The sequence below is a fragment of the Doryrhamphus excisus genome, linkage group LG15 (genome assembly GCF_037039965.1).
Source record: "Doryrhamphus excisus strain RoL-2023G ecotype Guam linkage group LG15, RoL_Dexc_Guam_v1.1, whole genome shotgun sequence".
Classification (NCBI taxonomy): Eukaryota; Metazoa; Chordata; class Actinopteri; order Syngnathiformes; family Syngnathidae; genus Doryrhamphus; species Doryrhamphus excisus.
Window position 1 is genome coordinate 2,189,459 of NC_136371.1, and position 23,010 is coordinate 2,212,468.

Here is a 23,010-nt window from a genome sequence, read left to right on the forward strand (position 1 = left end):
GCACAAACCTCCTAATTGACTCCTGTGGAACCATAAAAACACCAACGTTACTATAGATTCATAAGTATTTTATTACACAAAGAAAATTGCTATCACAAAGTTATCACTGAACATTTAGCAATAAATACCAAGTCCATACATGATGGTATAATGGCGACTAGGTTTCATACTCAAAACAGGCGACACTTGATAATGAAACAGGTCGAGAGGATCACAGACACACAGAGAAAGAAAATGACAGATGGTTATGAGGTCACCCTCCATGACACAGCTCCACAATAGCCTGGGAAAAAAACGTTTCAACCACTCAAAAGTGTTTTCAGCTCAGCCTCCACATAAATCCACCGTCTCCTTGCATCCTTGGCCCATCAGGAATAAGAAGAGATTAAGAGTCCAAAGCAGAAGAGAAGCATCTCAAATGGCAGTTCTACTTCCTACCGGTTGGCCACCACAACATCTGATCCAACTGCCGCCAGCAGGCTTCAAAACAAGCCACCAGTGAGAGATGAGAGATGGCGTCTCCATCTCCCTCCAGTCTCTACTGCTGTCTCTTTGCCTCTGGCCTGTCTTCGGTGTGTGGCACAGTTTAGGACGGGCCTCCGCCTCCCTGGGCGTCTTGACTGGTGGAGCCCTCAGCCTCCGGGGCTGGAGAGGCCCCAGGCTCCCCTTATGGAGGGAAACACGGACAAATAATTGGATTAATAGAATTCAGTATCAGTTTTTTACACAACCATAGAGTGATCTGCCAGTCAGAACTTCAGGGATTGAATGAGCTCTCAGGGTTGAGAAACTGTGGAAGGTGACATTTGGAGAGCAAAATACCAGCTGTCAAAAAGTCCATATCTTCAAAGAAGGGATGGTCATCCAGCATCATCATTTCCGTGATGAAATCACAGATTGCTTTCGCCCCCTGAGTCGTCTCTAACAAACTTTTGTGCACTTTTCAAATGACACAAGGTTACAAGGTTTGCCTTCTTTAGCTAAACGATTATTTTTCACAAGACAGCATAATCCCGTGTATCGTGAAATTCTTGTTATTCATTCATTCACTGGGAGAAAACCCACGCATGTACGGGGAGAACGTGCAAACTCCACACAGAGATGGCCGAGGGTGGGGAAAGACAAAATAAGAAACCAAAAAGTTACCACTTCCACACAAAATAGGAGAACTCATTAATTCATTCATTTTCTACGGCTTATCCTCACGAGGGTCGCGGAGGTGCTGGAGCCTATCCCAGCTGTCTTTGGGGCGAGAAGCGGGGTACACCCTGGACTGGTGGCCAGCCAATCACAGGGCACATATAGACAAACAACCATTCACACTCACATTCATACCTATGGACAATTTGGAGTCGGCAATTAACCTAGCATGTTTTTGGAATGTGGGAGGAAACTGGAGTACCCGGAGAAAACCCACGCATGCACGGGGAGAACATGCAAACTCCACACAGAGATGGCCGAGGGTGGGGAAAGACAAAATAAGAAACCAAAAAGTTACCACTTCCACACAAAATAGGAGGAGAACTCATTAATTCATTAATTTTCTACGGCTTATCTTCATGAGGGTCGCGGGGGTGCTGGAGCCTATCCCAGCTGTCTTCAGGCGAGAGGCGGGGTACACCCTGGACTGGTGGCCAGCCAATCACAGGGCACATATAGACAAACAACCATTCACACTCACATTCATACCTATGGACAATTTGGAGTCGGCAATGAACCTAGCATGTTTTTGGAATGTGGGAGGAAACCGGAGTACCCGGAGAAAACCCACGCATGCACGGGGAGAACATGCAAACTCCACACAGAGAGATAGCCGAGGGTGGAATTGAACCCTGGTCTCCTAGCTGTGAGGTCTGCATGCTAACCACTCGACCACCGTGCCTCCAAATTCTTGTTATAATAATAAAAAAAAGTCAAAAAGGGTCCCCGAAAGGCGGCACCCACTGACCTGCGTCCTTCAGCTCCATCCCTGCCAAGTCTTTGGTGACTTCACTGGTGCTAGCTGCTACTTTCCCCTCGCCTGCGATGTCAGGCACGGCATTCCTGCGGCCGGTGCGATCACAGTTGATGAAATCTGAGTACGACGTCTCCACGTCCATCATCTGTCCATGACCAGTGTTCTCATTACACCTGCAACGAGGGGGGGGGGCGGGGGAAAGGTGAGGTCAGATGGTTTCATGTCACCTCCACAAGATGTTCTTCTGTGAAGGGTGATGGCAGGTTTACTATAAGATAAGTTATTTCAGTTTTATGAAATTGAAGGAAAAAGTACATCCACATCAGTTTGGTCACATGATGTCACAACTAGATTAAAATGTTGCGATTTTCGTTGTTAGCAGTATAGCGCAATGCTGATGCACTTTGGATGGAAAATATAGCAGAAATATTAAATATCTTTGTTGGCACTTAATTAACTCATCTTAATTGTAATCGCTATTTCTGCATGGCAATCATTGCATTATATTAGGGCGGTCAAAGTTAGCACGTTTATTAATGCACGTTTCCTTTAACGGAGGTCATTTTCTTGGACGCGCGATTAACATTCGCACTCGTGTGCGAGTTTAAGAGCTAATATGCTAACATTAAAGGAAAATAGCAACACAAAAACATGCTTGCTGACTGTATATGATTATTATTTCTTTAAATAATGGTCCAAATTTCTGAAATTTATATCACTTTACATAAAATTTGATGTAAAATTTGCACATCCAATCGTTCCCCACAAAGAGATTCCCCCCACTTATTATAGATAAACTTATTTATTTACGCAATTCATTCATTAATTAATTCTCAGTTAACTATAGACAAAAATGCAATTAATCACAATAAAATATTTTAATCAATTCGCAGCCCTACATTATAGACACGTGTGCTAATTAAATGTCCTAATTACAGGAAAACATAAAAAACTAGTTCAAATCTCAGAAGGCAATAGGGATGAGCAAGTACAGTATCTGTAGTAGTATCTGTATCTGTATACACATCTAAATGATCTGTATTAGTATCTGTCCCGGGAATGGGTGGGTGAAGGAGGTGAAGAAGCATGTGCAGGAAGGATGGAACGGATGGAGAAAAGTGTGAGGCGTGACGTGTGATAGAAGAGTTTCATCTAAAATGAAAGGAAAAGTATACAAAACTGTGGCGAGACCAGCCATCTTGTTTGGTCTAGAGACAGTACCACTGAGGAAAGAGACAGGAAGCAGAACTGGAGGTAGCAGAGATGCTGAGGTTCTCATTGGGAGTGACCAGGATGGATAGGATCAGGAAGGAGTACATTACATGTTAGAGGCCTTGGAGATAAAGTCAGAGAGGCCAGACTGAGATGTCCAGAGGAGAGATAGGGAATATATTGGTAGAAGGATTCTTCGTCCAAAGAGGAGGCTTATGGATGTAGTGAAGGAGAACATGAAGGTAGTTGGTGTGAGAGAGATAGATGTAGAAGACAGGGTTGGATGGAGGAGAGGGAAAAGCCAAAAGAGAAAGAGGAAGAAGAAGACTCGGAGTGGGTGGAGCATGAACCGGAAGTGGGTGTGGTTTCACCGGAAATGGCCAGAACTTAAAGCTGGGCAATATTCATTAATAACAAGTATCTGGCTCGGACAGTAAAAGAGCCTGAAACCACTGAAAGGACAAGCAGAGGCGGAGCTAGAAGAACCGCCAGCCATTCATTCCCAGTCTGTTTCCTCTTCTAGGTCTACATTAAAGTAGGTCAGGAACCTGCCAACCACCAACACACTATGCAGCTCTTAAAAAATGACCAGTTGAGAAAGATGAAAGAAACGGCCGATCCCCGTTCATGAAGCTTTCTTTCCCTGTCGCTTTGCATGATTAGATCACATTTGAACATCTAAGAGGGCAGTTATGAGACCAACCACCCAGAAATAAGTGGCAAAGCATCTCCGAGACAGTCGCCCCGTGGCTTTGGTGTCTGAAGATGTCCTCGTGGAGCAAAAGAGACGCGTGACCTCTGACAGCTTCACAGCCGGCCAACGGAATAAACCGCGCAACAAGCCATGACTCAACAGCTGAGCGGCGATGAATCGGTGACAAACATTAGCGTGTCTGGAAGGGAAGGAAATGGAAGGAATGAAAATTAGTTGGCAAACGCGGTTCAAAGACACTGACCTGAGGTCAGTCTGTTCCCAGCCGCTTCAACTCACATTCCTTTTGTAACGTTAAACCATCCACACGGTTTTTCTTCTCCAGCGTCCAGTATTTGTGCATTGTGCCAAAAAGGAAGCTGCCAGGGTCACTCTCACAAAAAGGTCACATGGATGAAGGACGCATTGTTTGGGAAAACTGAAATGTTTTCGTACTGGCGCTACCTGCAGGAGACCTCGGAGTTTCAAACGCTGATGTAAGTGTGAACATCTGTGTGCGTACATCACATACATGTTTTATTAACAGATTCTGTGCGTTAACTTTTAAGAATGTACTCGTGTTTACATTTCTCTTGCTGCTGTTTTTAGAGCAGTCTTACAGGAAATAGATGAGCTCACAAGCAAATACAGTAAACAAACTCTAAAAAAAAAAATATGTACGACTAATTGTAAGAATGGAAATGTCTCCTCTCCGGGATGCCGTGGGCACAGAAGAGGGGGTCGGCTGCATCTGCGGTCCAGAAGGCATCAAACGCAGCTGGAGAGGCCCAGTAGAGGCGGGTAAAACTGCTTTTCATTCAGGTTTTCAGTTAATTATGTGAGAAGACTAGAAATAAATGTATTGTGAAATAAAACATACCAGCATTTTGTTCATGTTCTGGTAAAACAAGCATATTGATGTTGTTTGGCGTTGCTCTCACAAGAAAAACATACAGCCAGTAGTACATTTAAACTTTATCCATGTGATCAGCATTAATAGTTCCAGCTTGTACGAACAATGCCAGATCGCCATTTTTGCCTTATCTACTTATCTTATCTACTTTTACATTAATTACATAATTTACAATTATAAATATTGTATATTTAAATACAAGGCTTTGCATTTTTATTAGTAATTAGTATCAACATTTTAGCTTTTAATAGTTACATTATGTCTTTTTGTCCTATTTTTGTTTATTTCAGGGGTGGGCAAATATTTTGACTGGTGGGCCGCATTGAGTTAACAAAATATTCCGGGGGTCCAGAACATATTTAACACACACACACACACTATTTTATGATTATAATTCATTCATTCATTTTCTACCGCATTTCCTCACAAGGGTCGCGGGGGTGCTGGAGCCTATCCCAGCTGTCTTTTTATTATTTGTATAATTATTTGTCTAATTTTACTGTAAAAGTGTTATACTATCAGCTGTATGTTCTCATGTCCCTTTTTTCAGGAGCACTTTAAACATCAGACCACATCAAACTTTGTAATTTAATTTTAAAGTTTTGTTTTTTTTTTTTTACTAAATAAGACATCTGACTGGGCTGCACGGCGGTCGAGTGGTTAGCGCGTAGACCTCACAGCTAGGAGACCGGGGTTCAATTCCACCCTCAGCTATCTCTGTGTGGAGTTTGCATGTTCTCCCCGTGCATGCTAGGTTATGCTAGGTTAATTGGCCACAGGTATGAATGTGAGTGTGAATGGTTGTTTGTCTATATGTGCCCTGTGATTGGCTGTGATTGGCTGGCGACCAGTCCAGGGTGTACCCCGCCTCTCGCCCAAAGACAGCTGGGATAGGCTCCCCCCGCGACCCTCGTGAGGATAAGCGGTAGACAATGAATGAATGAATGAAGACATCATGTTGCCAGACTACACTGCCACCCCTTCAGCGGGGGTGATCTTTGGTAAGCCCATCATTGTATCCATCTTCATTCAATCTCAGTTGTATCACATCATTTACATAGTTGTGTTTTCTTCTATGTCAGTTCATGATAAAAATATAAAAAGATGTCCATTCTAATAGACTTAAATGCAAAACAAACAAGTAGCCTCTCCTGTACCTCCGATGTTTATCTTTTCTACTTCACTGGCTCAGTTTCTGCAGTACTTATAGGAGTTCCTGTCTAATTGCACTCTTTGTGTACAAATTAGTCACCTTGTCTGCTCATGTGGATCAAATCCTACCATGAGATCATTATCAGGTTTCCATCCAAACCTGCTAATGGAGATGTCCTGTCACTTTAAGTAAGTATGTTTTTACACCACTTCCCCCCTGGCTGTCAGAGCACCAACATCGATACAGATACATGTTGGCCAACAACGGCCAATTGCTTATATTAAATATCTCAAAGAAAAAGTAACATAAGTAGATGAAAACACAAATACACAACATGTGGAATACTGTGTAAATCAGCATAGCCACTGGAGCCATTCGAGGGAGGGCTGACTACTATCCCAAAGGAGCATTGTATGCCTGATTTATGTGTAAGAAAGATCTGCTTATCAGGAATAATCAACACTGAGTGGCTTCTTCCTTCGAGGTACATCACTTGAGGGCCTGCTGATTGGCCAACTCAGTGTTTCAACCAGTTTTTCCTGATGGAATCCATGAATAAAAATGCCTTCACACTAACGACCCCAAAACCACTCATGTACAACAATTTAGCATTCTTGCTTGTTTACAACAACCTACACAACTTCACATGTGTAAAGAGAAACAAGAATGTTTCTTGCATTTGGAATGTCAAATCATATGAATTAACCAATTCATACATTATAATATGGTATGTGTAGTCGTGGAAAGAAATAGATATACGTATAACCTTGATCCGTGTGCAACAACTGAGGAAGAAGAACATAAAATGCACCATAACAAAAAATATGGAGAGATACAGAGAGAAAAATGTCAGTGCGGATGGTGTTATGTCACTAGCCTATTTATATACAGTGCACACACACACACACATCCAGTCGGAGTTCATTTGTGACTCTCAATTTTGCACCTTGCTAAAGAGCACCTTGACAGTCATTATCGTCTGAGCTAGGGTCCCCCAATTTGGACAATTGTAGGCATGCTCTTTTTCTCTCACTAATCAATAGGTGTGCGCTGATCGATCGGTTACCGATCGATATTGGCCGATATCAGTGGAAAAAGAACGGTATCGATATTGGCCGATCCCCTCCGCCGATCAGCTCCGCCGTCAGCTGCAGCATCCAGAACAAGCATGTCTGCCGTGTGTGGGACTTCCTGTCTTTGTGAGAGTGATATAAGTGTTGCAACCCTGCAAAACATATCTCGAAAAATGTCAATGCAGTTGTGCTTTGAAAAGCTATAGATTGGTGTGGCATTTGGAGCCAAACACTTGGCAGTGTGTGTTGAGTTTTAGGCTTGTGATGTGATCATCCGTCAGAAAGCAGCTATAAAGCCCAGGCCCCAACTCACTAGACTTGCAAGTGTGGGCAAAATTTGGGCATGCAGATGTAGCACTTCTAGTGCAGGAGGAACTTTTGTTGTGTGCGGGGCTGCCTTGGACTCCGGATGATGTGTGACGTGTGAGCATTTTTCACCACTCTTGAAACGGCTGCATCTGCTCTTCAGAAAGCAGCAGATGTGGCTGGAGGGACCCAGCAGAGGTGGATAAGCCTGCCTTTCATTCAGTTTTCAGTTAATAATGTGAGAAAATGAGAAAGACATGCATTTTGAAATACAAAATGTGAGTTGTGGATACCATCTTTTTGTTTACGTTCTGGTAAAACAAGCATATTGGCTTTTTATGGCTTGAAATAAGCCATGAAAATAAATGTTACAAAAATTGGTAGCTCTAGGCCATTTTCATTTTGTAAAAGGTGACCCCTAATGTCGACAGTAGTACATTTACACTGCATGTATGTGATCGGTATCGGACGGTTTCACTCATGGATTATCGGGATTGGTATCAGCAGCATAAAATCTTGATAGGAAAATCCCTAGTTATCAATAGAGTTGTGCGCTGACACTTAATACAAGGCGTACTTAAGCATTTTTTTCCAACGTCAGTGGAAACAATTGACATAAATAGTTCAATATACAAATCAACTAATACAATTAATTATTGCAGCTTAGAATACAAAATGGATTAAAAAATATAAAGAAAAAACATCTTACCGTAGTAAGATATGTACCATTATAGTTGTGCATGTTGTGTCTCAAGCCATCATCAAATGTGGTCAGGGCGTGGGCTAGAATGTCTGCTGCTTGGATAATAAATGAGCCGAAGTCAAACTCATGGGAGGTGTATTTCATTGTTGGGATTTTTGTTGCTCTCAATGCTTCCACTGATAAATAATTTATAAAGTCTTTCCCATTTAGTTGTAGTGTGGTGCACTTTTGCCTCCAATCCTCCTTGCTGTTATGGGATCATGACTGGGTATGAAAGGTTTGATATTATTCCCCGCTCGGGGCATCTCTGTGTGGAGTTTGTGTGTTCTGTGTTCTCCCTGTGCATGTGTGGGTTTTCCGGTTTCCTCCCACATTCCAAAAACATGCTAGGTTAATTGGCGACTCCAAATTGTCCATAGGTATGAATGTGAGTGTGAATGGTTGTTTGTCTATATGTGCCCTGTGATTGGCTGGCCACCAGTCCAGGGTGTACCCCGCCTCTCGCCCGAAGACAGCTGGGATAGGTTCACACACATACAGTACACATTAAGTGGAATAGTAACACATATAGCAAAGTCTGATCGATCCATGTCAATTTCAGACTTACAATAACGTACCCAAATAAACCATGCCCACTTTCAGTTTATGATAATGTACAGATGCAGATGTGTATAATTTAGATGGGCGGTGTAATGGCTCATCCCCACTAGTTAGCTAGTTACAGTGCCCAGTTACACAGAGAACCACTGGAAAAACGCAATAACGTGGCAATGCATGACTCTTTTACACCAAGCTTCTCCCTCCTATGAAGTCTGCATGTTGACTGTCAGACATTGACAACACAAACCTCCTCCTGAGCTGAGAAAGTGAGATAATTGCCTGGTTCTACTGCCATCGTAAATGAGCGTACATAACTCCCCTGCATAAAGGCATAATGAACAGCTGAGGACCAGAAGGTAAGACTGCTGACCAAAGCTATTAGCATCAGCTCCTGTGGAAATGACTTGAGTGAGCTAATGCACGAGACAAAAGGCTGCTTCTTTAGAAGGCCAAAACAAAATACAAATATGGCTTGGACAGATTACTATTAAAGGGGACCTATTGTGCTTTTTCCACTTTTCTGACCTATTAATGTAGTTAGAATGTTGTATTCTCGTGTTAAACAATGCCAAAGTTTCAGATAATGAGGTGTGCGCATTTGGAAGTGAGCCCTTAAAGAAGTTTGGGATGTCTCAAAATGCTCCGTTTGAAAAGGCATGGTAAAACTGTACCTTTGTGATGTCACAGACGGCAAACTTTCTTATATATAAATTCTCTGTCCTCCACCAAGCGGTGCTTCGCTGTTTATTGACTAACAATGCCTCGAAAGGGAAAGCCAGATTTGTTTACAATTCCTAAAGACTCCACCATCAAGCTTTTGTAGTTCCTGATTCGCTACCGGCAAAACAAGAGATCCCCGAGATCAGAGATCATCTTCAAAGAGAGCAATCCAAGTTATTGATTCTGTCAGACGCAACAATTGTTTATGTTCAGCAAAATAGTCATTGCCAAAACAAATTAAGTAAGGTCATTTGAGGGACGACATGCAGTTTATAATGTAAAAAAAATCATGTTGAATTCAATATGATCTTATGAAGAGACACCCGGCGCACCACCAATTCTGCTCCGCCATGTGCTTTGACATAATGCAGACAAACTAACAGCTTGTATGACAAGAGGTGCAGACTGTACAAATGTGTGTGTGTATGTGTGTTTGTGTGTGTGTGTGCCTGTCAGCTTCAACTTCTGTGCCACTTTCAGTCTGTCCTCAAAAGCCACCCAACATTCACACTGAATTAGATTCAAGTTGAAGGGGACCTATTGTGCTCTTTCCGCTGTTCTGTAAATATTGTAAGAATGTTGTATTCTCGTGATAAACGATGCAAAAGTTTCATATAATGAGATTTGTGCATTTGGAAGTGAGCCATGAAAGACGTTTGGGATGGCTGTGAACGTTTGGTTTCAGAGAGTTTTATCTAACACTGGCCCCCTGTGACATCACAGGCAGCCGGACTTCCTTATATGGGCGTGCCAGGATACAGAGCCAGTCACTTGTTAGTATCAGAGTATCTGTTACGGATAATGCATTTTTGCCGGATACATGTATGATTATCCATATTCGTGTTTAAAGAAAATACTTATAATGTATTCACTCTTCACACACGCAGAGACTGCCTCTCCTGAGATGGACTCTGCAAACGGCGGTCACAGAGGAGCTCTGTACTCCAGATCCACAAATTTTGCCCACACTTGCAAGTACAGATGGGTGGGACCGTGGCTTTAGCCGCTGCCTGACAGATGATCACATCGCAAGCCTCAAACTCACCACACCCTGCCAAGTGTTCGGGCCCAAATGCCACGTCAATCTAAAGCGTTTCAAAGCGCCATCCTGGTGAGACATTTTTTATATTTTTATATAAAATATAATATAAAATAAAAATATTAGAGAAAAAATATTATATATAAATAATATAAAATATATTTTTAGATATATTTTTTTAATATATTTATTTTTTATACATTATTTTTATTTTTTTTATACTGAGTCACTTGCTGTGTCACGCTTTTCTCTTTTCAGGTTAATGCCCCATAAGATATACAAACACACTATATTGTGGTATTAATATCCATACAATATAGTTTTAAAGTGATAAACAAATAACATAATGGGATTTTCTGGTGTGAGATTTTCTTCTACCTGGTCATTTTTTCTATTTTAATTCCACGTTAAGGTTGCCCAGTTCTATTTCTGTCCACACATTGAACAAGAGACCTTAGCGGGAAGCAGGTGGCTGTTTTGTTTATGCCCAATCCTTCTCCTACACAAATACACAAGCTGGGCTCCTTGGCCTGATTAGGGGTGAGTTATTAACATTGAAGGGCCGCTTGGCCTTCTGACTCTTCCACACGACCAAGTAACGTTGGAAAGGTGTACGGATTCTGCAAGTTTTTTTCCGGCTAGTCCAGCTGTATACTGGCCCATGTTCACAAAACAGTCCAGTGTGAAATGTCGTTGACAGATTAAAATGCATTTGTGACGTTGTGATGGTGACGTCTTGAGGAATTGTAAACAGAGAAGCGGAGTCTAGGGGAGGGCAGAGAGCTTATCTGGCTTACAGCCACACCCATATAAGGAAGTCAACTCCTCTGTGACATCACAAAGGGGCAGTTTTACCACACCTTTTGAAACTGAGCGCTTTGAGCCATCCCAAACTTCTTTCAGGGCTCACTTCCAAATAAGCAAACCTCATTATCTGAAACTTTGGCATTGTTTAACACAACAATACAACAATGTAAAACAAAATAAACAGCTAACATGTCAAAATGCTAAATAATTTTTTTTCAGCAATTACTTTGGATGGAATGCCAGGGAGAAATAAACAATTTAACACCCCAGTTTCTAAACAGCTTAAATAGACAAATGCACTGCGATGGGAATAGAGTACTGAAGTTGTAATTACAACAACACTAATTATTCAACATGTTGGCACATGTTGGTTGCAGAAGACTTTATATTCCACAGAAAAATCAAGGTTGTCATCTCAGAGCATGAGTGCCCATTTAATAGAGTCATGGCAAGACTGAATGCCCTATTTCTGACTGAGTTGCTCCTAAAAATGGTCTGGAAACTCTTCAGAGGAAATGGATATCATTTTTATGCAAAGACTGGAAAACTGAAGTCTTTGCACCCCAAGGGTGTTGTTGGGTTAGCACACAGTTTTTTTCCCCAGCACAAGTATGAGTAAAAGAAATTTATGAAACATTTTCCTTGGTGCAAATTTAAGAACACTCATGGGTTCAGGTTGAACGGAATTGCCAGAAGACACTATAAGCATATGACATATTACATATACATATAAGCATATTACAATTACCCTTAATAACACGTAGATAAAACAAATACTAGTGCAGTTAATTGTGTATGTAGACACTACAGCCTGACCGATATAGGATTTTTGGGGCCGATGCCAATATTGAGGGCTGAAAGAAAGCTGATGACCAATATATCGGCTAATGACCGATAAATATGGGAAGTTTAATCAGTAAGACTGTCAACATAAGGACATTTGTTTACACTTTGTTAAGATAAGATATTTATTCGTCCCTCAGTGAGGACATTTGCATCGCACAGCAGCAAGAGTACAGAATCAGTTAAGCAGTACAAAATACACAATATAGAAAAATAAACAATATAAACAACTGAAGTATTAACAAAATTAACAGTTTTACTCAGAGTTATATACAAATACAGTATGCAGATAATATGAAACGAGATGGGATATATGAGCAGTCTTTACACTGAGATCTGGGAATACTTCACATAGAACTTAGTATATTACTTAGTATATTGCATTTAGAGCCTTCATATTGCACATGGAGGTTGATCAGATATTGCACAGTGAATGGAGTCTGGAGTAACTATACTGAATGTAAAAACGAAGTTGCAAGCACGCATATACACACACGCACACACACACACCGAACAACAGCTCTGTGCTGGACTAACAATCGTGATCAATTTGGGTTTGAGTGTCTTGCCCAAGGAGGCACAGGAGGAGCAGGCAAGTGGATCAACCTGCAAACAATGTTAGCCGACAACCTACTTCATCAGCTTAGCTGCCACCTCCCGTTTCAATTGTAGTTTACACAGGAATTTAGCCTACAGTATGTAAAAAAAAAACATATTTAGAAAGTCGTAAACAGATTTTCTATGCTCAAACTATATTCAATTTATTTAGATTGAATGCTATATTTCAGAAATGTATTTAATGCAATCAGATCTGGAACCAAACCACTCTTAAAAAAAAGGATGAAAAAGCGTAGACTCACATTGAGACCACATTTACAAATCATAGGTCACAGAATCTGTTGATGTCATGGTGACAGTCTTCTGTTCACCATGCCATACATGGTCCTGAAAGAGGTTTTGCTGCTGTTGAACTGGACTTCTAACTCTTATAGAGCTTCACAGCCAGACGGCGCACTACAGCACAATATCTTGAAAGAGATGTGAGGGGGGGGGAGTCTTCAACAGTCCAGTAGTAAAATGTTGCAGAGATTGTTATTATCAATATATCTAATCTCAAGCAAATCATGCAGATGTTGTCCTGAAGCCAATGCCCAAATGTCTTTAATAATAGAGGCAATTTTAACAGCTTCTAACCCAGTTTGTCCGTGACTTATGTATCACACAGATCAAGGCATGGTGGTAGTCATTTTCTCTTTATGGGCAAGTCCGAAGAGCTAAAAACAGAAGCGCTTAAGTCCTCAGAGCACAGGGCAAAGAATGTGGTTGGAGGTCAATGCCTTTGAAACGATAAATCCCCCATCCGCAAAATATGCACTGTATCCATGAAGGCTATGATTACACGTAGGGAGGCATTCAAAAACAAGACCCTCTGCAATGCGTTGATGTCATGCCATTGAACACAACCTACCCCTTACCTCTTCGGGTTAAGGAAAATTGGGACACCAATTGCTTCCTTAGTTTGGAAGCAGGCGGTTTAGTGTTTGCAGTGAGAGCAGTCCGCAGAGTAAATACTTCCACCACACAAACGTTCCTTTTGCTTATGATGACAGCATTTCATTCATCTTATTATCAAAGTCAAAGTTATTATCAAAGCTGTGGCACACAACTCGGCTTGTTTACGTTTTATCATTTATACCGGAATAAGTCATTTCTTATCATTGGAAGACTCTATACCGGTATATAAAAAATATCGCCCAAACCTAGTCTGCATGCTCCCAAATCCATACTGAGGCAGTACTCATCCCCAAATTTTGTCCACACTTGCAAGTACAGCAGTTTGGGATCGGGGCTTTAGCCGCCGCCCCAGATCGCAAGCCTCGAAAAACCCAAATGCTGCAGCAATCAAAAGCTTTTTAAATCACCGCCACCCTGGTGAGACATTTTTTGTGGCATGTTTTGCAGGGTGCAAAATATATATCACTCTCACAAAGACAGGAAGTCCCACACACGGCAGACATGCTTGTTGTGGATGCTGCAGTGGGTGCGCAGCTGATCGGTGTTATAAAGCAAGTATTGGCCAATATCGATACCGTGATTTTTCATCAATATCGTCCAATCGGAGCACCCTTAGTGACATATATAGACATGTACAGTATTTGTGAAATGTACTATTTTACACCACTATTGGTATATGCCAGCCTGTGGTGTTCTCCTATTTCTGAGAGTGTGGGAACATATAATGTATAGACACAATAACAGAGGAGCCTTATTCTACCAGATATACCTTATCTCCTGGTATCCTGTATAAAACCGAAAGTCTGGAAGGCAGGCTATGCAGTTCCTGTTCAAGGTCAACAAGGCATAAATGTCTTTAGTGACGGCAGTTTTCTAGCATCACTGATTTGTGTGTTCTCACTTAATTTCCATGCTCATTTGGCTCAATGGTTTAAAAAGAAAATAATACATAAAAGATATCACTAATTTCATTTTGGACATGATTGCTTACACTACATTTCAAATCTAGTTTGATTGATGCAAAATGCATAACACAATAGGGTATTTGATGTCCATATTTGGGTACCAGCAGATTCCAAATGCCATGCCCTTGGTGTAGCTGCATTATCAGTAGTACTAAATATAAATGTTTAAAAAAAAAGATGCAGCAGGTTGACTTGTGAAATAACATTTCTACTGATGTGCAACAGTTTCCCCATGCCAGCAACATATACAGAATTTCAACCAGTTTATATTGGAACCAAGTCAACAGTATTGATGATGATAATAAACAGTACATTTCGGTTAGAACGACGGTAAAGAAGAGGGTCGGAGGCAGGCGAAAAGACAGTGTTTGCGCTCATAAGCAGTGATACTGGCACCCAGCAACACTCCAGCAAAGCGGGGGGGGGAGACCCTAGTGGCTCCCCACAATCTCCCTTTAACCCCGCCATTGTAACCGTGCTGGCCTATGCAACAATGTAGCAACGAGCTCATTTTTAATACAATCACGGTAATTCGTGCAAGTCTATTGTGTGGACTGTTGAAAACAAGGACAAGAAAGAAAAAAAAAGTGTATTTGTGAGTCCAGGCGTTCATGAGCTAACTATAAGCGCAAGCTAACGTCTGGGAAGGACGCACAGGCAGCTAGCACGATGTACGTAAGACGAATGCGCAATGTGGAAAAAAAAAAAAAAACATTTAATGTCGCGATTAAACATTAGCACCCACGCGTGGGTGTTCTCGTATTCCCAATGAGAACGAAGGTAAGGGAGATGTATTGTTTAGTTGCGTCGCTGGCTGGAAGAATCGCCACACCACAACCGTAACGGCGTTGGGAAGCCACAGCTTCGTGACTACACAGATGAACCTTTAATTAATCATTCCAAACATCCAGATATACAATACATATCATTTGTAGCGACAAACAACAATAAACCGGTTAAAGGGACCGTTACTAACCTTGATCCGCTCGCCTCCTCTCATCCACTTGTTACAATGGAGATTTAACACCATGGATCCCCGGTTAAGTTTCCTGGCGATGGAACAAAAAACAAAGCTCACCGAAGCGGGGCGAACCCAAAGCGAGGTGGCTATGCTGTTTTTTTTTAAAAGACGTCTTCCCTTTCGGAACCGTCTACAAACAGCAATAGGTTGCGTCTTCCAACAGCTGTTGTTCCAAAATGGAGTTTGTGAGTGAGAGCCAACCAAAGTGGAGGCTCCCACTCCTCTGTGGGCTGAAGCCAACACCACACGCTAACACAAAAATCATCATTGTCGGTGGTGGTGGTGGTGGTGGGGGGGGGGGGGGGGGAGACTCGCTGTGTGTGTATTTCACTGCTTTACTGTTCCACATCTTTATTTAGTGGTGCATCAAACCAGAATACACCCACCTGATGATGTTTCCCCCCAGAGAGCCTGCAGCTTTTCTCATGTTGGTCCTGTTAAGCATGTTTACAATGAACAGGATGCATCACACGGCATGAAAGGGGGGCCATAATCGGTTTCACATTCCTATTATTAATATAGAAAATGAGCATTTTAGGGGTAACATAAGACGGATGTGAATGGATGCCGAGTGCATGCTTTTTTTGGGTGGGTGGGGGGTCCATGGTGTTACTGCTACATCATTACTTATCTAACCTGTAACCTGTCCAAACATCAACTTTAAGATGCTGCAGCAATGCAATGTTGTACAGCATCATCGATGATGATGGTAGGAACCGGTTCTGAGATTTGGTGTTGAAAACGCACCCACCAAGGGGCAAGATCACAATTGCAAACTAGCTACAAGCCTTGTGTACACAATGATAAGATCGTCTCTAATATTGTGCAAAAAGCAAAGTCAATCATGGGACTGCAATATGGAGTCGTTCTGCATTTGACTGATTTGGGCTTTATATAGTAAAAAATGAGATGCATGCTGGCTTTGGGCTTAACTTCCATTCATTTAGTGAATGGTACATGCCAGATTGACCTTTTAGGTCTTTCTGCAGATCTCAAGACAGGCCATTCTTTTCTACGATCTGAGCGCTTGAGAAACACAAGCTGGAGATAAGACTTACCCCCTTGTGCTCTTGACTTTGGAAATTCCGCTCGTCTCACGTGCACTAAAACATGAGGTTTTCTGTTAAATGTCAAGAAAAGCTCAAGCAAAGAGATTACATCACCATATATCCATTTTCTATACCACTTATCCTCACTGCGGTCACGGCGGTATGCTTGAGCCTATCCCGGATGTCTTCGGCCAAGAGGAAGGGTACACCCTGGAGTGGTCGCCAGCCAATACCTATGGACAATTTGGAGTCGCTACATATCTGTATTCATTACATTGACAAATATTTCAATATTACAAGCTCTTTTCTGGCATGTATAATAACATTCTAAAATGAGTGGAAGACTCTTGATCATGAAAGAAACATCAGGCCACGAGTATCAAATAGTGTATGCAGTATATTCCCATGACAGAGAAAAGAGAAGAAGCATGAAGGAGCTGTGCTCTGTGTTAATGTTTCTGTGGCAACAGGCCAAACAGACCAGCAGGCTCACATGCTGAGGTCATTTTAATCATGAGAGACACATGCACATATAGCTCTTCACTGGAAAACATACAGTACATGTTCTGGTGGAAATATATTTCAACATCTGGATTTATCGTAGAGTTGCTTGACTTGAAAGGCTGGCCAAAATCACAAAGTAAAGGCATTTGGAAATATACAACATGTAAAGTGAAATAATAGTTTTACAGATGTATACTACATAGACAACATAGATTTTTTTCAATGTTGTGAATATTGCATCTAATCATTCTGAAGTCTTGACACTGTGTGATTCAATAGGCACAAATGAAATCCATAAGTTTCAATGTGACCTTGCCTCACAAGAAATAAATATTTTCTCTTTACCTGGACATGAAATGATATGTTTACATTTAGAAGTTTGCTGCATTTCTGTAGTAAGTCTGGGGTCGGTGTGCAATTACTAAAGAAAACACCACCAGTATGCCAATAGCCTCGACATCATCCAGTACCATCGCACTGCCGATACATTGGCGCTTCGGTATTATTCCTAGTGTTTTTCAATACTGATACCAGTCTAAAGATGTTATATTAAAAAAATCAGTATCATGGAGCATTTTTCTACTTTGACCGCATTGCTCTGATGGTCCCACAGTAGTGAATCATGAGAGCGTTTTAAGAAACTCAGATCCCGTCCAGAGCAGCTTTGTAAAAATGCCAACAGGCTGTATGACTCAGCAGAGAGCCTTCCTTCTCCAACAACTTCCGCTTTCTAATTATAACAAAACCATTTCATTTGGATTTTTACTTTACTGTTATATTCTGCGACACAATACACTTACAGCAAGAGGCATGCGTAAAATATAATGCTATTGCTCAAGTGAGCAATAAGTCAGCGCAAAAGAGCAGATGTAGTATTATGGCACAGTTCCATACACAGGACATAGTAAGAACTGAATGTTCAGTCGCTGCGTATCCCCATTCACCGTGTGTGGGCCATGTGTTGGGAATGTGTGATGACAGACGGATATACAGGTCATGAAAGGTTAAAATAAAATATAAAAAACACAAGGCAGATTATCAGAACTTGGAAAAATAATCCTCTATAAAAAGGATTTGAGGCAACAGAAAACTAAAGTGTAATCAAGCAAAGGTGCTCGAATACAATGCAAGCCAACCTGGTACATATACAGTAATGAAAATACACATGGATATAGCTTTGGTTAGTACTGTATAATACATCACTTTAAGGCAATGCAATAGCTGTTTAGATATGACATCTGACATGTAATAAAAATGATGGTTCTAGCAGTACTATGTCGTGGTACTTTTCCTATATACTATCTTCCCAACTACTATGCCTTCAGTGCATCGCTAAGAGATATTTTCATTTTCGACCGCTTATCCTGTTCAGGATCAAGGGTGAGCTGGAGCGTATCCCGGCGGACTTCAAGCGAGAGGGGTGAGATATTTTGGTCATGTTTAAATTTAAATCAGGCAGGTGATGCTCGAGTTAATCCACCCCGCTTGTCCTTTAATCTTAACATTGGCATTGTAGGCGCATGAGACTATGCAGACCGTGCACCGTTAATACAAATAGAAAAAAGGGACCATGATGTTATGTAAAGTGAAAAACATTAATAATTAGATGTGGCCGTTTATAGTTCAAACACTGATGAAGTTGTTGCCATCCTCGTGTCACATGCTGCCTGCAGCTGGTGACAGAATGAGCGGAGCGCAAACTACACAACACTGACCATCCAACTCCATCCAAATAGTGCTTCTGTGTTAGTCCAAAATATTGAATATTTGCAATTTCCTCCACCAATCATAATTCCAATTTAGTGTACTTAGAGTCTTTATCAGTAACATGAGTAAAGCTGAGAGCGCAGACCCCTGAAAGCGTCTTCACCCTGACCGCTGGCTTCCCCTCCATCAAAGAGCATGGACTCTGGCAGCACGACACCCTCTAGTGGATCTGGCTGGCAGAACTCCACTATGAATTCCTCCTCAGAGTCCAGCAGCAGTCTCGACCATGCACGCATGTCAAGCTGGCCTGCAACGCCTCCATACTCCTCTGGCAGAACTGAGCGGGGAATGTTCCGGTGCAGAGAGCGCAGGTCTGAGCTGTGAAGCACGTACTGTACGAAACAATGAAAGAACATCAGTTACGCCATTCATCAAATCATTATGTTAATGAGTACACAGTCACTACTCTCAAGAGATTTCATTTTATCTGATGAAAATGATTGTGCAACACAAGCATGAAGATAAAAGGGATAAAAATGATTCAAAATTGTTCTTTGTGTGGAACTAAAGGAGACTAAAGAAGATAAGTTACCCGCTCTGCCATTTTCTCCTTCAGAAAAGGTTTGATAACAGCAAAGATGCCTTTGAAAATCCGGGGCTCATTAATTATGTTAACAGCCTTGATTCTGATTGGAAAGCCATCCTGTAAATTAGAAAAGAAGCTGCTTTCAAAAGCAGGCAAAGCTGGGATGTGTCAAACACGTGATGTGAGTGCCAAAGCAATTCAACAATAACATTTAGGCCATGTCCATACGAATACGGATATTTCTTTTAAATGCACCGTATTTTGTCCTTAAAAGCTGAGAATTTGGAAAACTTTGGCCAGAGTGAAGATTTTCAAAAAACTATGTAGATGAATAAAACCAAGCATGTTGGTTTGTATCATTTGTGTCATGTGCAACATAATTCATGTTTTTTCAACCTAATCTAACAACAGAACATTAGTTACATTAGCGAGAGACACAAATGTGTGTGTGTGCCTTATACTAACATGCACGGGAGATTAAAACAATCAGTGTTTCCTGGGCTCTCTGTAAGTGGGCAATGATTTTACATCTAATATATCATAATATTAATGAACAGAGCCGTTATAATGCATTACCAAGTTACCTGTGGTAGCTTTTTCAGGCTTCTGATTGGCCAAACTTGTGCATGACAGACGGTGAATGTGTTTTTATATGGAAACATTTTTTTTTAACTCATGTGGATGCCGTTTTTAGAAAATCTATTCATTGAAGGGGACCTATTATGCTTTTTAGATAAGATAAGATATGCCTTTATTCGTCCATCAGTGGGGAAATTTGCAAATTTGCATTTTGCAACACAATTTGCATTTTTCTTAAAATATGTGTGTTGGTATGGACATGGCCTTATTCGTAAAAAAAAAAAAAAAGATTCAGATTTCTTACCTGAAGGATGCTCACAACCTTTTTGGCAAGGAATGGGCCTGGATTGGAAGCCTGTGACATTCCAACTCCAGTGTAGTCGGCCAGGATAACAATACCGTTAACTTGTGTTTCTTCCGGCTGGATCAGCTTCTCAAGCGTCAGATAAAGGGCCCTCACATTGTCAACAAATGGATAGTCGTTTGGTTTCCATTTTCCTGTATAAAGAAGTACAAGTGAGGCACAGTCAAAAAAAAATATGTACTATTTTCAGTATTTGCACATTTGACATCATTGTACAAATGACTGAAAACTGCAAGAACATTTTCAATGTGGACTTGAAATTTATTCACAATGCAAACACCCACCTGGCCGGAGGCAGAGGATGTACCTTCCGCTGGGGTCAGGTTGAGGCAAGACTGTGAGAAAGCCCAAATCCAGTACATGCTTCACCGTAGATGGCTTCAGCTCCTGAAACACCTCTGGCCAAGCCTTACGTCCTGCATGGTAATTCAGCAACAACTGCAGTGCTCGGTCGTAGTCAAATTTTCTGGCCCTCAGGAAGCGCAGAAGGAAGGCATCATCGAGCCTTGTCCTGAGATTGGGCTGTTCCTGCACATTAAAGAAAAAAGAAAAAGAAAAGTAGCTGGTAGCTTTATTTAACAAGGATGCTTTTTAGCTATTTTTAAAAAAGGAACTGTACTGAACGGGTTCCTCCTGCAGCTACCTTGAGGGTGCCAACATTCGAAAGTACAGTCGTCCCTAGCCTACACTCACAACCACACAAGCTAACTCTGTTAGCTTCCTTTCATGACAGCATTTCATTCATTTTATCATATCATATCCGCTGCTGCGCAATGTCATCAACTCGTCTTGTTCACGTTTTATCATTTTTATTAGTATAAGTAATCTTCTTGTCATTGGAAGAATCTATACGGGTATATTAAAAAATATCGCCCAACCCTAATACATTTACTGCGACACACACAAGCACAATCTACTATATCGGGTAACATGAATGTACAGGTGACAATGTGGGTGTTTTTTTTAATGTTAGAGGGCTCTAATAATGTTAAAAAAATGTATTAAGAAGCTTGTAAACAGATTTTCTACAGCATGTCATATGTCAGAACCAGTTGACCGTGATAAATGAGGGATTAGCTACTGTTGACATTATATTCCACCTACCGTGTTTGGGTGTGTGCCATCTGACAGCCATGAACAACAGTTATTTTATTTGGGGAGAACAAAAATGTACAATTATTTTAATACAATATTTTAAGCCACTATTGCTTACAACTATGATGCTTTTTGAGTTTCAAAAACTGTAATCTAGATACAGTCCCTTTAACCATGCATGGCTTTTAAAGCAAGTAAGTGAATATGAAAAACCTTCAGTATCATGTCTCGTAGTGCTTGAACATCCCTTAGACGCCATTCTGGTTTCTCCTGGAGCTCCTCTCGTGCCTTCGCTACCAACTCGGGGCTCAGGGTGCAGGTGTAAACCGGTGGTGGGGGTCCAGGGAACCAAACAGGTTCTGTAGCTGCTGTTGGGTTGACTGAGTCAGACCTAAGATCGATAGACTCAGCCATGAACTGACTGGATGGAGCTGTTTGGAAAACCAACACAGCAGGTATGACACACCCGTTTAAAGCATTTAAACGACAGACAGCAGATATTTAACTTACCCGGTGACTGTGGACTTGACTTCAAAACCTTTTCAAAGGCGATAAGGTCACGGTTGGATTAAACCATCACTCAACATGGATTCCATAGCTCATTTTAACATGGCCCTTGAATGAGACTATGCGACAATCCTGACATCAGAATAAGGGCTGATCTTGAAAATGCATTTAACTCAACTTACAGGGTTGGTACTAACATATTAAGTGCGTCAATTCACCACTAGGATCGAGTGGCAAAAATCACAACAGACTCGTCAACCACCCATCACTTCCGGGTAACTAGATGCCTATTGGCTAATGTTTGTCACGTGCGCAACTACCCGAGTAACTAAATGTCTATTGGCTAATAGTTGTCACGTGCTCAACTACGGAAGCTTCTTGTAGTGACGTATGATGACGTAGTATTTTAGTCCTGCATTGTACAGTAATTGTATGCAAACTTTAGCACCATAAACGTGTCTGTGAATATACTCGCTATATTACAGTATTGTCATTTTTAAATTATGAAAACACTCTTCGATTCACATTCGTTTCTTTTATACACTTATTTAACCCACTTTCTTTAATCAGTATTTTCAATTTTTCCTCCCCCTGTAAGTGCAGTTTAGTACTTTTTTTTAATATATATAATAACTTTCTTTCTTTGTCTACATTAAAATATGGTGCTTACGTTGCTGTTTGAGGCCAGAACCCACTGGTGGTGCATGTTCATGCTGTAGATGGCAGAATTTGCCTTCCTCTGGACTGTACTTGTCAACTCATGTTGAGACTTAAATATTTACATCATTCAAAGTAAAACCCCAGACCGGAGAAGTATATATGTCAAATAAAAAATAATGAATTAATAATAATAATGGTTTAACTTTGCAGCTTCATTCCACAAATGCATAGTATTTAACAGCAGTATGTCATTGTAGTAAGTTAAGAAAACAATCATTTATTTTAGCAACACTACAATTATGATCACTCAATCAATACAATTAGTATTTTAAATGCAGTTTCACTTCATATAAAAAATTGCATTTGAATTTTGGCTTTGATGCCAAACAGTCCAAGTGTACCCCGCCTCTCGCACGAAGTCAGCTGGGGTAGGCTCCAGCA

General features: G+C 41.1%; 2 protein-coding genes across 3 annotated transcripts; both read right to left on the bottom strand.

Moving 5' to 3' along the window:
- Positions 1 to 53: 53 nt before the first annotated feature.
- Positions 54 to 15,767, bottom strand: pkig (protein kinase (cAMP-dependent, catalytic) inhibitor gamma). The gene is made up of 3 exons (XM_058052680.2): positions 15,474 to 15,767; positions 1,949 to 2,130; positions 54 to 666 (listed from the first exon to the last, which is right to left on the bottom strand). The coding sequence occupies exons 2-3, from the start codon at positions 2,100 to 2,102 to the stop codon at positions 587 to 589; spliced, it is 234 nt and encodes a 77-aa protein (XP_057908663.1). The 5' UTR covers positions 2,103 to 2,130; positions 15,474 to 15,767; the 3' UTR covers positions 54 to 586.
- Positions 15,768 to 16,866: 1,099 nt separating this feature from the next.
- Positions 16,867 to 22,178, bottom strand: ttpal (tocopherol (alpha) transfer protein-like). Of its 2 annotated transcripts, XM_078796700.1 has the most exons (7): positions 21,913 to 22,178; positions 21,616 to 21,833; positions 20,592 to 20,835; positions 20,248 to 20,441; positions 19,371 to 19,481; positions 18,889 to 19,170; positions 16,867 to 18,857 (listed from the first exon to the last, which is right to left on the bottom strand). In XM_078796700.1, exons 2-6 carry the CDS (start codon positions 21,814 to 21,816, stop codon positions 18,892 to 18,894), a joined length of 1,029 nt encoding a protein of 342 aa, XP_078652826.1. In that variant the 5' UTR covers positions 21,817 to 21,833; positions 21,913 to 22,178; the 3' UTR covers positions 16,867 to 18,857; positions 18,889 to 18,891. The 2 variants fall into 2 exon arrangements, with proteins under 2 accessions (XP_078652826.1, XP_057907171.2); XM_058051188.2 differs by having other exon boundaries at positions 16,868 to 19,170.
- Positions 22,179 to 23,010: the final 832 nt, after the last annotated feature.